This window comes from Squalius cephalus (assembly GCF_949319135.1).
Source record: "Squalius cephalus genome assembly, chromosome: 24".
Classification (NCBI taxonomy): Eukaryota; Metazoa; Chordata; class Actinopteri; order Cypriniformes; family Leuciscidae; genus Squalius; species Squalius cephalus.
In genome coordinates this window covers 18,674,343-18,690,228 of record NC_137145.1, presented here as the reverse complement: position 1 = coordinate 18,690,228, position 15,886 = coordinate 18,674,343, and the positions used below count along the sequence as shown (strand labels likewise).

Sequence of the window (15,886 nt, the reverse complement as noted above, 5' to 3'; positions counted from 1 at the left end):
TATATCACAAGAAAAGGTCAACACAAACGTTTTCCAGAGCTCCGCAGTTAGGCTTGAGCTTGATTCAACCACACACAGTGGATGCGTCACAGAATCGGGCTAAGGACATGAAAAACGTGAAAGAACTGGGGTAAAACACAGGTGCAAGCAACGATTACATTTAACTAAACAAAAAACAAAACTCTGTCTTGCCATCTGCACCCTACAACACCCATTTTTCCCTGTGGAGCAGCTTCCAACATTCCCTCAAAATGCTTGTAATATTCAAGTCCTGGACTAACATTTTCAGAATTGATCTCCATGACTGTGTCTCTTGAATATAAATCTCAACTATATGACCAATTCAAATGCCATAACAGTGGTTTGATAATGGTGGTCCTCCAATCATGACTGACTGTATGTCAATCGTATGAAATATTACATTTATATTATATTATATTATATTATATACAACAAGCCTTTTCCAGTCGTGTACCTTTACCTAGTAATAGCACTTTAACAGTTTCACCGTTTGTGTCACTCCGCTTGTGGCGACTGTCATGGCGGTCGAGCAAATCCACCATATTTTTTAAAAATACTACTGTTGTTGTGTCACAAAATGTAGTTTTAAGAGTTTTTTAGTTGAGAATGTAGTTATTTAGACCTCAAATATGTGACTCATTTATAATCATAGTGCCTATTTTACAATCTGTTTAGACGCTTTCGGAGATTGAGCTCCAGGCCGTCAGCCGCCGCTCAGCGCTCATGTACAGCGTCATCTGAGAAACGAGAACAGCGTCATCTCCGTCGGCCCTCGGGAAGTTGCTGCTGGCTCTTATGTAGATAGTGTTTAAACATGATATATAATTAATTTGGGGTACATCAAATGGGCAATCTTTGGTCTTATTAATCTATTACTTGTTGCAGAGCAAATCGATTTGGCTAAGGGCAAAGTTAAGTTTGATAACATTATATTTTTAATTGAACTGAAATCTTGTACTATAACTAGCGCTGCATTTGTACTTTTGACTGAACTGTTTGCTTGTTTATTTCTTATTGTACAAATTTGGGAGGGGGAGGGGAGGGGGGCATGGAAAATCAGAAAATTCAACTGGAAATAAATATACTTGTTTAGAAAATATTCAGCAAGATTTCAAAAATCTTTGCAATGCCCAGTGCCCTAATAAAGATGGTATTAAATGTGGCACTGCATTTATTGGACCACACAGTTTTGTTCTAATAAATAAAAAAATACAAAAAGACTCTTTTCATTCTCAACTCAGCTGTTAAAAGGACAAAGACAAAGATATTGCTTTCCTCAGCAGACTTTCAAACTGATCTTATGATTATGAATATTAGATTGACCTGAAGAATATCAGTTAGATGCAGGTAATGCACTCGCTTAGTCTATAGGCCAATTCACACCGCACAGCCCAACAGCAAAAAACACGTTTGTTGGGTTTTATCAGATCAGTGTGTTACCCCTCTGTCAGCGTTGGTTGGGGTTTGTTGGGGCAGTGTGAACGTGAAGGTTATTTTTCATAACATTCTAAATCAAACGGCCAACTTGTTTGTTGGCATTTGTCTTTGTGGTGTGAATTGGCCTTATCTCTCTCTCATAATACAATAAGCTTCAATGAAGCGACTCAGTGTTCCATCGAGCCCTAAAGTGATGTTTTATAATTCGTTACATTTATATAGCTCTTTTTCTGAGACCTCAAAGCGCTTTACATAGATGGGGGAATCTCCTCAACCACCACCAATGTGCAGCATCCACTTGGATGATGCGACGGCAGCCATATTGCGCCAGAACGCCCACCCCACACCAGCTTATTGGTGGAGAGGAGACAGTGATGAAGCCAATCAGTATATGGGGGATGATTAGGAGGCCATGATGGACAGGGGCCAAGGGGCAAATTTGGCCAGGATGCCGGGGTTACACCCCTACTCTTTTTCGAAGGACATCCTGGGATTTTTAATAACCACAGAGAGTCAGGACCTCGGTTTAACGTCTCATCCGAAGGACGGTGCTCTTTTGGCAGTATAGTGTCCCCGTCACTACACTGGGGCATTAGGACCCACACAGACCACAGGGTGAGCACCCCTACAGGCCTCACTAACACCTCTTCCAGCAGCAACCTGGTTTTTCTCAGGAGGTCTCCCATCCAGGTACTAACCAGGCTCAGCCCTGCTTAGCTTCAGTGGGCAACCAGTCTTGGGCTACAGGGAGATATGGCTGAATTAGAATTTTAGAATTAGTAATGGAGGCTCGATCACAACTGTCAAACTGTAAACTTGAGATTTGAATCCGTGGCGGAAGGAAGTAGTTCTGTACAAAAGAGGGTTTTAGAGACACTCCGTTGTAGTTTCTTTTTTATTTACAGACTTGTGCTGTCGAACTGTTGTATAAACGCAATATCACACTCGTAGCCATTCGACATTGCTGTATATCAGCACGCTGTGATTACCTACGACACTCTGCCTGAATCACAGCCATGCTTATTATAGAGCGATATTGAATGGTTAATCGTGTGATATTGTTTATATAAAAACAATGACTCAAATACTGTTTAAGATTATTATATTATATTATATTTTATTAACAATATTCAGGTCAATCAAAGTTGGCCTGAATAAACTGTAATCTGAAACAGACTTTGTTCTACAAGCAAAAGTTCCTGTCAACATATAAATACAATTTTGTAAAATAAGATTCTATTGAGGAAACAAATAATCTAAGTCTGTCACAGATTTTATGTAATTCGATCTGATAAGAAAGGCACTCAAGAACAAAGAAATGTTTGCATATTTTGCAAAAAATATGCCTAATATATCCATTCAAAATTAGCAAAACCTCAACTAGTTTGTACCAGTCATGAAACCTCTAGACCTTAAGCAGTCCAAACCGCAGACATTCACAAGCCATGTGTGACATGAAGTGACAGCTTGTCATGTGAAAGTTGAAACAAAATGGATTGGGTCTTTCTTCGTACTTCTAAAAGATCCACTTCATCACTAAACCCCAATGATAGCCTGAAATGTGAGAGATGCGGGACTGGGCAGAAGTAATATGCTTAGACGAGCAGGTCATCCATGTCAATCAATATGTTGTGGACATAAAACCGTTTTTCCTGGTAGCTACATCTTGGGTTCCTCAATGGAGTAATGAAACTGCCAGCTTCAATTTTTTAGAAGGAAAGTGGCTTGGAATTGGTGCTAGTATTTTTTTCTCTGCATCCTAACAAATTCAAATAGCATAACTAGCAACAAATTCTCTATCAGTCAATGCATGTACATTAAAAAGCCATATGTAGGCGTATTTCTTCACTTACATTGTCTGTCCGAAGTTTCTTTGCGGGGCAGCCACCATCCACTGGGTGTAACATGTAATACAGGCGAACTTTGTTTGCATGCTTTCGACTCTGCAAGAAAATGAGATAGAGAGTGTTTCACAAGTAGCCAGTTTCATTCTAGTGTTGACAAAAAAAGCAGCTCGCCATTGATTATCAAGCTTAGCAATGTCAGACCCGACCCAAACAATTCTCATCAGAGCTACAGGAACAAGATTATGGACCACTGCTTTCATTTCTCAAAGCTTGATGTGCCCCTCTGAATGATCGCTCTGGTGGGTGGATAAAGGTCCGTATTGATTGTTGTGTAGCAGATGAATGCCCAACCATATGAGCAGTGAAAAGGCACCAGAGGAGTAATTCTCACAGAGGGTTCTTCAATCCATTATCAAGCAGGGAGATATCTGCCTCAAAACAGTAAATCTCCTTAAAAGCCACCATAAACTAAAACGGTTTGTAGCAGTTAGGGTGCCTGCAAGACAAAGGATTTTTGGAAATCTAAAAGGCAGAAAGATGAATCATCAGACCAGACATTAAAGAAATAGTTCACACAATAATGAAACCTCAGGTCGCCCCAAACCTGTATTGCTTTCTATTATCTGGAGCACATGAGAGATTTTGCAGAATGTCCTGGTGGGTCTTTTCATGAATGTAAATGACAACAATAACAGCATAAAAGTATCATAAATGTAGTCCAATTAACTCATACTCGATATATCTTCATAAAATAAAATACACTGTATATTTTCATGTATAAAGACCCACTTACTGTGTTGTTTACGAAATTAAAGAATTGTCTTTTACATTGACACAGTACTCAAAATAAATTAAAATATTATCTGAGAATATTTACTTTATATTAAGTTGACAGCGTATCTTCTATCCACTTTTACAGTAATGTTAAATGTATAAAACTTAAAAAAAAAAAAAAAACAGATTTGGTTGTTATGTCTTACTCTTTAAGGCTGTCAGTTGAATAAATAATTGTAATTAATCTCATGATTTCCTATTTTTATAAAGCAGAAGGAAACAGTGTTTACATTAAAATCAGTAAATGTACATATTTAATTTTAAAATTGATTCAATTAAAAACTGTGAGCCCTAAAAAAATACATTTAGTCTTTTTTCCCCTCAAATTTTCTCCAGATCCCAGTTCGAAAAACCCTAGTCTGAACTACTTTATGATGCTTTTTTGGCTCATATTCATCTTCACTGTATGGAAAACAACATTCTGCTAAATGTTTTCTTTTCCCTTCATTTTTTCCAGCTGTATATATTTGAATCCTCAAATATATGGTGTTTTGAGCTTACAATAATTCACTTTTAGTCAATTTTGTAACATTTTCAATTTTATTACGTAATTTTAACGTAATTTGAAATGCTTCATGAGATAAGTAGTTAATTTCTTCAAGACGCAACATACTTTAATGTTGCTTTTTAGGCTCATGTTAATTTTGATATGAACAACGCCAGCTTGAATATCCTGCTAACTTCTCCATTTATGTTCCGCAGAAGAAAGAAGCTCATACAGGTTTAGAATAACATGAGGGGGATTAAATGATGACTTTTTAGGTTGCACTGTCCCTTTTAAACCTCAAAGTAACTGTTTCAGTCATTATGCAAATGCTACTTAAGTATGCATTTAGTCAAGCAGACCTTGTGTCTGATCCATTGATATTCCACTGTTCTCATTCGACACTGTTCACCACTGTGAGGTGCTTCAATGTAGAGCAGCGAGGTGCTAATTGACCCGGGATAGTCCTGATCCCATCATTCAGCCCTGAGTCGTTCCCTCACCTGTTCCTTTTGCTTATCTGATCATTTCAGCCCTTTGATGCAATATCAGGTCTATGCTTTAGGTATCTGACACTGAATACGTCAACTGAATCACTTGCATTGTGTCTGCATTTACCCAGGGTGCATAAAGATGCACCGTGGTTCTGACAAATGTTTGGCATTGATCCTAACTGTCTGTTCTCTTATAATAAGCGAAGCTGCTAAGGCTATAGCGTTGAGTTTGTTCGTTCTTGTAAGCTAGGCTCTCCTCAGCGGGGTGGTGGCGACACTGGGATCGGTCTCATTAAATGCATGACCACACGGCCTCATCGCTCCGTCTCCAGCAAACTTCTAGCGTCCTCATTATAGCACCAACCGGCTGACAATAACAAGCCTACAACACAGGGCTTTGTTTTCTGAATTCTGTGAGGAAAAAGAAAGAAAAGAAAAAGCGCTGTTGAGCAGATGTAACACTCTGTTGTAATGGGGAACATGCAGTACGTTTTACGATACATCTGATGGCTAGAGCGCAACTGGAGGGTTTTGTAAGTGTAACTCTATCTCATTTTTATTCATTTTATCAATAACATACAAACCTTCCAATGCAGATGAGATTGTTATGGCTTTTGTAGAATGTGTTTAGTTGAAAAACTACAGTAATCACAAAGAAAGATGCACCAATCAGAAAAGTCACTGTTACAAAGGAATCACTGGGGAAAAAAATGCCTGCAGTGACTGTTCACTCAAAAAGCATCGCTTATGACATTATCAAGCTTCCTTACAACCTAAAACAGCTTATAAACAATGTAAAAACTTGTTTGTTTTTTAAATTAAATTTAAGGGAAAATTCTGTAAAAAACAGTTGTTACAAACTGTCCATTTTGGAATGGCACTCTACATACCTAATTGTTTATGCCATTAAATTAAGTAAAGTTAATATATATCAACCTATTTGAGTTATCATTTATTTGTATTTTTTTGTTAATTTAATATTTATTAAACCAATCCCCTATAGTTTCATAGTTTTCCCTATACAAAAACTTCTTATTGTCATATTTCAACAATATTTTATCATAAAAAATTGCATATTTCCTTGTTAAATATAATATGTTTTCCCCATAAATAATAAGGAAATTGAAACATTTTAATGATACTTTTTTTTAACAGTTTTAAATGACAGATCTACACAAAACAAACAAATAAGACATAATAAAATGCAGCAAAATATACAAATGACTATGAACAGTATGCAAATTATATTTATAAAAAGGATAGTTCTGGTCCTTGATGCTGATTGGTTGAGCTGCATTTGAAGCAGTAGCATATACAATCATATACATGTGACTTCATTACATCAGTATTACTGTGTCACTGCAATCAATATTAAACATCAATATTTTTAAGGACTAACCGTTTTATAAAAGCAATAAGCCCTGTGAAGCCATGACGCCCCTTAGCTGTTCTAAATTCACTGTAAACCACGGCTTCTTGGGGCTTATTGCTTTAGTATACAGTATGTACATGCCAAAACAAACATCTGGGGATATGAGCATATGCAACTTAAAGGCACACTATGCAAGATTTTTACCTTAATATACAGCTTCGAAATCATTTCGATGGTAAACGAACTCATAGTAGGGCGAATCATCCCGATAGCAAAGTGTGTGTGTGGGGGGGGGGGGGATGGCAAAACCAGCAATGCAAGTTTGAGAGGTGGCGTCCCGACAAATCTCGTGAGAATCACGACTTGCTTTACGGCACGAAGTCACATACATCAACAACATATGAAGCAGCCTCTATGGAAGACACTAGCACGCATTTCAGACGTGAATCATGGCAGAGTCGACGAAGAAAACATGGTCGGAAGAGTCAAGGAAAAGAAAACGAGAAAGTGAGACACTCGGTCAGGCTTTCACTCGAGAGTTAAAAAGCAGCAAAGGATGCAACAGCGATGCTGACCTGGCGTCCTTGTTGATGGACTAGTAAGTAAATCTCTTATTTGTAAACTTGCTTGCGTTCTATGTTGTACAGTATGTTGTTGCGCTTGCTTGTTGTATGTCAACGAAATTGTTCATTCATCCAATGTTGATAATAAGACCAATCCACTAATTTCCACATGTCTAGCTAGCTATCGATTAGCAGAGCTGTTAGCAGACTTGATAACAAACACTTGTTTCTCTTGCGTGTTTTTGCGTTATGTTTTATTGCCCAGCTTGCCTCACGAGCAAGTTTACCAGCAGAACTCCAGCAGAAGGTGTTGTGATGTGTATTTATCACGTAGTCCTTTGTCTGGTTCAGGTTTCGTATGGCATGTGTACTGTGCTTATGCAAACTTTAGCTGGCATATTTGTATGAAATCGTGAAACATTACCTCGTCAGTAGACATCTTCGGAGGCTATCTGTGCCTGTTCGATGTCCGACTCTTCCATCCTACTGAATAGGTACTGGTATATGGGGGGGAGGGGATCAGGTCGTGAGTGCAGAGACGGCTCTGCGTGAGTGGTATTTACGACAGTAACATTAAATACAAGTACTCCACAGCGACTCTAGGGGTCGCTGTTTGACAAAAACGGAAAAGTGCATAGTGTGCCTTTAATAAAACGATAATCAGCAATATAAGTATTAAAGTCCAGATCTACTTGCTGCACTTGACAGTTAAAATAGTGGTATAGCGCTGAAAAAAAGTCTACGTCAATAAGCAACAGATTAAAAATCCCAAACAGTGAACAATGAAACAGATAGAACAAAATAAAAACAAAACTGAGACAGCCAGAAGAACAGAGAGAGAGGGAGAGAGAGAAAAGGATGGGTGGGTGGGTAGTTCTCCTCAAATCAAATGAAATCAAACCAATAGACATTTCAGCTACTCCAAAGTCTTGGCCCAAAGTCTTATGGTTTCTTCTTTTGCCCCATGAATGTGTGCTGTGGACAATTCAAGATAAACAACCTCCCAAAATTGTTTTGCTTATTTAGAGTATGTGGAGGTTTTCGTCTTGTTGCAACTATCTTTTTGGCAGCTGTCAAACCAGCGAGAGAAAATAAATGGAAAAAATACTTCCGGAACCAAAGTGTGGGTACAACTGTGACCCAGTGTGCTAGCAATCTCTAAATACGATCTTTCGTTCAGTCCAGAACATAGCCGATCCATGTATCAACAGCAGTCCTGCATGACCTAGCCAAGCAACAAGAAGGTCAGATAAAACCTGAACTTCTCATGTTGAAAGCCTCATCATTTAAACATGAGAGACATTATATTACAGACAAGACCAGACTCTAGACTGGGATAACAAGCTAACAGCTGGTTCTCAGCCAGCCCAAGTGTCGACCACATGGCTCCATTCCCTCAGGAGACGAGAGCGAACATGCAAATTTAAGAGGCAATAATTAAGATATCTCTGTTCATGGCTGAGGTAATGACATATGATTCAAGAAGAATATGATGCATCTAAATCAACCACTCCTGTTTCCCATCAGGCCGATGCTATTCAAGCAGAATAGTCTCAATTTATATCATATCAAATATCACGATTAGGGAGCCCCAGCTGGTCCGGGGGCCTGGATGATTGGTGTGCAATATAAAGGCCAGCACATTTAATTCCTCAGGTTGTTTGGTGAAATGGTGTAGGGTGAAAGGAGCGAATGAGGAACAGCTGGGTGTTTCAGAGAGCCACTGAGATTTCACTGACCACTGACAAACCACTGTCAAATCACAAACGCAGATATTCAATTCTATGTAATTATCTGACTTGGAAATAGCTCTGAAACTGCCAGCAACAATGTGGCTCCATAGCGAGATGCTCGGAAAAAACTGGAGAGTTTTATGAAGAAAGAAAGCTGACAATGCGCTCCTAGTGATCCATATGCGTCCCGATAATGGCTTATTCCACTGCAGTTTATGCTTCAGGGAAGCATTAACTGATGCAAATAAACAAAAGCAATTACTTCTTTTTAAATGTACAAATATGCTTACGCAAAGAGGGTAATTTGTGTAGTCACGTGACTTGCATCTGTACTGGTTCAAGTGGATTTATTTGGGTTATTACCAGAGCACAGTAGAACTAATTTAAATGTGCTTTAGGCATAGCCTAGCAAATAAATAATGACCACAAAATTAATTTATATGTATAAATGGAAATATACACTACCATTCAAAAGTTTGATATCAGTATTTTTTTTTTTAAATTAACACTTTTATTCAGCAAGGATGCAATACATTGATCAAAAGTCACAGTAAAGACAAACTTTAAAAACTGAAAAAAAATAATAATAATTCATGATTTCCACAAAAATCAGCAGTGAAACTTAAAACTAAGAAACTTACCAGAGTCTACTTCTCAAAAATCAAGAGGAGACTTGCACCAAAATCTCCAGTTGATCGTCATTTAATCCCATTGTTATCTGGGAGAAATAACTGAGATATAGATGCACTTTTGATCTCATTTATGATTTTTCATATGGGCAGGATTGTGGGGCATTATATCAATCTGCTCTCATTTCTAGCTTGATATTATCAAAAACGAAATTTATTTACATACTATGATTGATGGAGGTTGAAATGCATGCCCCTTTTTTAATTGCATATGAATATTAGCTACAAAAATCTAATTAACCTACTTATCTGCCCTCTTTTAGAAAGTGCGCAGCAGACCATGGAAAATTATTGACAGCGGATCAAATTAACAGCTATCAGTAAATGTTTAAGCTTTGTGTGAATGTGAGTGTGTGTGTTACTCACCTCATAGTGGGCGACTCTCTGTGACTCAGAGATAAGCTGAGCGCTGCACACTTTGCAGTAGCTGTCAGTGAATAACCCCGGATCCACTTCCGTAGACTTCATCTGAAATGGAATATCAGTGTGAGTATTTTTATTGGCTTCGCACATTCATTAGGGGTCTGAAGTCTTGCGAGACCATCTCTCCTTTCCTAAACTCATTATCACAAACTTTTTAATAGTGTAACAGTGAGAAAATAAACCACATAAACACCTGATTGGATAATCAAACAATATTCAGTGTATTTGTACAGTCATAACCTCACCGACATCAATCATGCAAGATTTCATCGCTGTGACATTTTGGGTTTATCGTAGAGTGACATTCTTTGTGCAAACTGATGAATTCTGTGACATTCAGAGGGAGGGAGGTTGGAGAGGAGGGGTGTATAATGAGACAGACAAGAGGAGAGATAAATCTGGCACCGCTCCGTGTCAAAAGAGGCAACAACTCACAACTATATACGCCTGGAGGAGAAAGCAGTGGCATACTGTAGAAGACATCTTTTTAGTGCTGATCTGGGACCATCTGACGCCAACCTAATACTGACCTTTAATAATCTAGACACTGCAAAATGATTGTAGGTCATAATAAGGAGAGATTTTAATGACAGAAGGAGGTGAGGTCATCCATTTGGACCATGCTCTCGTTTGGAAAGCTCCTGGCACCTGGGATCTTAAAGGGATAGTTCATCCAAAAATGAAAATTCTGTCATAATTTACTCACCCTTGTGTCATTTCAAATTCAAACCTCTATTACTTTCTTTCTTCTGTGAAACACAAAAGTAGATATTTTGAAGAGTGTTTCTACTGGTTTTGTTAAAAGGATAGTTCACCCAATGAGCGTGTTGTATTGTTCAACAAAGTGGTACGTACTTGTGCTTATCCTGGATGCCGCAACCTGTATTAAAAATTATGATTGCGTTCGCTTGCATGAGCTCAATTGGGAAGATTGACTTTTTACAGATTCCCAACGTTTGAGCTCGCATGCATACGTCATTATGCAACAGGAAGATTGCGCTCCAGACTCCTGTGAACGCGCTCAGGACCGTTTGCCGGTAAATTAACAGCAAATTTTCATTTTTGGGAGAACTATCCCATGAACGTGCAGAGGCTGTGGATTACAGTAATAATGTTCAGTTTCTTGCACAGACTGATCGTTTCACTTCATAAGACCTCAATGAATCATCAGGAGCCACGTGTATTCATTTTGTTTTTTTCTGTATAGGTTTTTTTTTACTCTTAAAGTGTAGGGTTGCAAAGGGGCGGAAAGTTTCCGGTAAATTTCCATGGGAAGTTAAGCTGGGGAATTTTGGAAATATTCATTACCACGGCAACCACTTGCGCGTCCACTCTGAAAGTAACTGTACACATAAGAGACGGATAGATACATTATTTAAGGTTATTTCTATTCGTTAGAATATTGATATATGAACTTGTTGTCAAGTAAGCCTCGTTGCGAGCATGTGCATCTCTCTAAACTTTCAGTGTGCTGCACTGCTCTAGTTGACTTCTGCGCCTTCCCCCCCGAAAATATCACGTTAATTTTGAAAACGTAATTACTTTTGTGGATCCTCTTGGTCTTTCTTCATGTTTCTTTGACAAATATCAGTGTCTCAGTCTCACGCATGCTGCACGCGAGTTAACCACGCCTACTTATTTACATGTTGCGGTATACACGGAATAAAAAAAATCTGTTACGGTTGACATTTTCTTCCACGGTAACGATACATACCGTCATACTGCCCAGCCCTACTTATGTGGTAAATAAAGTTATGCTAGCTTATTTAGCATCTAACTTATCAGCTTGCTATCTACTAGATGAATACATTTGTATGTGATATTTGCAATTTAAACATTTAATAAATATATTTCCCCATAATATCATCAAAACTTACTTCACTTTGTTTAGTCCACAGGCTCAAATGTGTGCCTTCAATAGTCTTGTGCTTTGGGCTTCTGTACATGTGATGGAGGTATGCACAGTGCCAGTAGGGGGTGTGGTCTCAATAGCCATGCAGTAAGCAGTGTGCTATGTGCATGTGATTGAGGAATGGCATGGATATTCAAGTGTATTTGAATGGCATCTGTTTGTTTTAGTCAAGATTATGCTAAAATATACTTTCCTCAACTATATTTAAGTTCCCTATGAAGAGCCAACCCTCAACTTTGAAAATTCCCAGTTTATTCCCGTTTATTCCCATAAATTCCTGTTAATTCCCTTAAATTCCCATTAATTCCCATGGAAAGTTTTCATCTTTGAAAATTCCCATAATTTTGCAACCCTATTAAAGTGACGGTAGCCATTGACTTGCATTATATAAATCACCAAGGACTACGGTTTCAGCTAAAAATCTTAGTTACTGACCTACTGAAGACAAAAAGACACCTACATCTTGGATGGCCTGAGGATGAGTAAATTAACAGCAAATTTTCATTTTTGGGTGAAAAAAAAAATTAAACTATCCCTTTAATGGGTCCAACAGCATAACATTGGACCCCACTGACTTTCATTGAATGAACATACATTTTTTAAACTATATTCACGGTAGTATATATATGAGCAGAAGAAAGAAAGTCATTCAAGTTTGGAGGGTGAGTGAAAGATGATCAAATTGTTCATTTTTTGGATGAACTAACAAATTCAGCAGGTGTATTTTTTTTAAATCTGAAAGTAATCTACACTCTTAAAAACCAAGGTTCCAAAAGGGTGTTTTTTCAGCAATGCCTTGATGATGTTCTAATCTGAAGTTCCTTTTGTGCAATGGAAGGTTTCCATGTATGTTAAAGGGATCATGACTTGAGAAATCAATTTTTTCTTGATCTTTTGACATCTTTGTACCATTAAAACATCTGCAAGTTTCATAGCTTAAAACGCCCACCTCAGAATAAGAAAAAGCATTGTAACAGAGCACCAAAAACCAGCTTGGTGACATCACAAAGGCAAATACATTTTCATATGACTGCCTCTAGAGCAAAACATCGACAAATAGTTTAATATTATTGCACCACTGGCGATCAGCCTTAAAGGAGCCGGATCGTTTTTAGACAGAGGGGTTAAATATTAACATTATAAGTGAACCCCAAAGAAAATCCATGTCATGATACCTTCAAAGGTTCTTCATGGAACCAGATGCCAATAAAGAACCCTTATTTTTAAGACTGTATAATAAAAAATAAAAAAATAGAAAAAGTATGAACACAGACAATAAGGCATACAAAATGGCCTACTTTAAAATCAGCTTTAAAAATACAAACAACCCCATAATTCTGCAGTTTACATGTTTTTCACATGCTTTGATGACTCTTTACTCCTTCACATCCATTTTGAGATTGTCATGGGAGATATTATGGTGGTGCTCTAGATTCGCCTTCGGGGGGCCAGATCTGAGCAAACAACTGCTTAGGGCTCATTTGTGATTCAAGGGCATTGCCAACTGAAATTTGAATAATGATAAAAGAGTTGTATATAAAAAATAAAATAATGGTTGTTTTCAAACCCTTTTTTCTCACCCTAGGGGTAACTTCAAACCAGCTAAGTATCCCATAACTATTCCAGACAAATTATTTGCAGGCAGAAAGAAAGTCTGTGACCCTCTGATGCCCCCCAAAAACGAAATAACACCCTGCAGCATCCTGCAGTCCATGACTTTACAATCAATATTCCAAAATCATTACTTCCAAAAAATGCCATCAATCCTCTCTCAAAAGCAAACAAATACATTCTCACTTATGCATTGAACTTTTGTAGTAAAGATCTGTATAATAATCTGCTTCCTCAAAAGTAAAGCACTGCATAATTCAGGATGAACTGTTACTACAAAAGCCCTTCTAAATGATAATCAATGGGTCAAATGGAGTTCAGAATAGCACCTGGCAATTTCCCAGAAATTCAACCTTTAATTTAGAAGTGTAGGATTACAACAGTTTAAGAAATCAATTGGAACTTAGTGTACCATGATTTATCAGACACTGTATTTGAGACTTTACCTAACTGTGAATAACTTGCTCAATACATATCCATCAGGTGTCACTCCAAAGACGGGCTAGAAATCCAAATGTCCGAAATCTAACATTAAAGATCTCTTACAAACTATCCTGACATAACTCTAATTCTACATATAACGCAAAAAAAAAAAAAAAGGCAAGCATTTTGCTTTTTAGAAAGAACGATTTGGCCAGATATGGTTTTCTGAAGAGATGGATCTTATCAGAGTCTCTCCTGTCAAAGTTAATCACGTCAATAAAAGCTCCGGCTAACAAAGACCTGAAGAGATGAGCATAACGCTCTTCTTTCATGTGTGGAAAAGTGATTGCTTGCCTCTCGTAAACTCCACAACCACATATTGATTTCCCTTAAGTTAGGGGGGAAAAATGCAATTTCCATTATTTGGAACATTATAATGGAGAATGAAGTGAGGAGAAAAAATCTATCATAGGAGCCACAGGAGGTGCTTTCTTTTTATTCCTACAAAACCCACCATTTCTGAGATGAGGAGAAGACAGTTGATAAGTTACCAGCATCATACTATTGATGACATTGACTGTACTTATATTAACAAGAAAATTCTGATATTCTGATTATGCAAGTGCCATAAACATGATTGCCATAATAACAAGATTAAACCAATATTCCAGTTTCCAGACATCTTAGGAAAGCTGACATATTCCTGTTTTATTCTGAACTTTTGGTCATGTAGCCTAAATGTCTTACAAATTACAACTTAAATATGAACTCTGCAAATAGTGTAGCCTATAGGCCACCCAAAAACGTTATTTTATGTAGCCATATTTGTTTAAAATAACAACACTTGTGATCCAATATAGTTGAAGACCCCTTATGGTGACATTTATGACATCCCATCTGACACCCCTTATGGTGACATGACTTATCTTGACATTTATGGTGTTTAAATAATGCTCAGCTTTATAAAGATATTCGAGATTTAGTAGCATTAAAGTAGTAGTAGTAGTAGTAGTAATGGCAGTCGTAGTAGTAGGCTAGTAGTATGAGGCTAGTACGATAATAATAAACTCAAACAAAAAAAAAATAAGAAAGTTGCGCCTGTCTAAGTTCGTGCATTTTGATGAATGAGAAATTAAAAGTGAAGATAAAAGCTTACTTGTAATTCCAAACTGTATCCTCGGTGCAGGTGATCGGAACAGACGGTCATATGAGGGGTGATACAGTCCATAGAGTGTGTGTGAAGTGATGCTGAGCGAGCTGTGTGAGTGTGTGTCAGTGAGCTCCATGTTCGTCGACTGCTCAGTCTCCGCCCCCCGGCGCGCTCATTGGCTGCTGCTTCCGCCAGACATCGGCAACGTGCAAATAAAGAAAATGAAATCCGCGAGCAGCTGAAAATTTGAAGAACACGTCGTGAGTTATTTAAAATGCGTTACAAAGCTTATGGTCTGTTGCAAGTTGTTATTTATTTTTGTTCAGTTGATTGTAGTGTTAAGTTTGAATCCAACAATGTTCATTACGTAGGGAGATGGAAGGATAACAAAGGTAAAAAGTAACACAACAAAAGATAAACAAACAGTTTCGGTGTGAGACGGGCGGCAGTTTGCAAACAAACTTCATGCATCCAGGCCAACAGGTGTCAGTATAAAATCCAAAACCACCGTTACTTTTATCTATTCTAGGACTGCATCCGAAATCGCATACTTTCCTAATATAGTAGGCAAAAAACACTATGACAAATTCACAGTACACATAAAGGAGTAAGCAAAAAGTACGGGTCTGATCTAAATAATGTTAAACACAGACATATTGAGAAAATAAATGTATTTTTATTGAATTGATGATTCATTAGATGTGCAGGCTTGACTATTAACAGATTGGAAGTGTCTCTTATAAGGGTCATTCCAACTATGCAGCATCTTCATGTCCCCATCGAATATGTAGGCTAGCCTATGTTTTAATATATTGAAATAAACTCACGTTTTTAAAGCTTGATCAATTTTACCTCTTTATTTTCACCCTGTTTAGATTCCCGTTTTAATAATC

General features: G+C 37.7%; 1 protein-coding gene across 2 annotated transcripts in view; it reads right to left on the bottom strand.

Moving 5' to 3' along the window:
• zmat4b (zinc finger, matrin-type 4b) overlaps positions 1-15,218 on the bottom strand; it is a 44,934-nt gene extending 29,716 nt beyond the window's left edge. Inside the window, exons 1-3 of one of the 2 annotated variants that reach the window (XM_079861510.1) lie at positions 15,000-15,218; positions 9,841-9,942; positions 3,312-3,401 (exon numbers count right to left, since the gene is read on the bottom strand). In XM_079861510.1, coding sequence (XP_079717636.1) covers positions 3,312-3,401; positions 9,841-9,942; positions 15,000-15,071 — 264 coding nt within the window. In that variant the 5' untranslated portion in view covers positions 15,072-15,218. The remainder of the gene's footprint in view (positions 1-3,311; positions 3,402-9,840; positions 9,943-14,999) is intronic. The other variant, XM_079861509.1, reaches the window with a different exon arrangement.
• Positions 15,219-15,886: the final 668 nt, after the last annotated feature.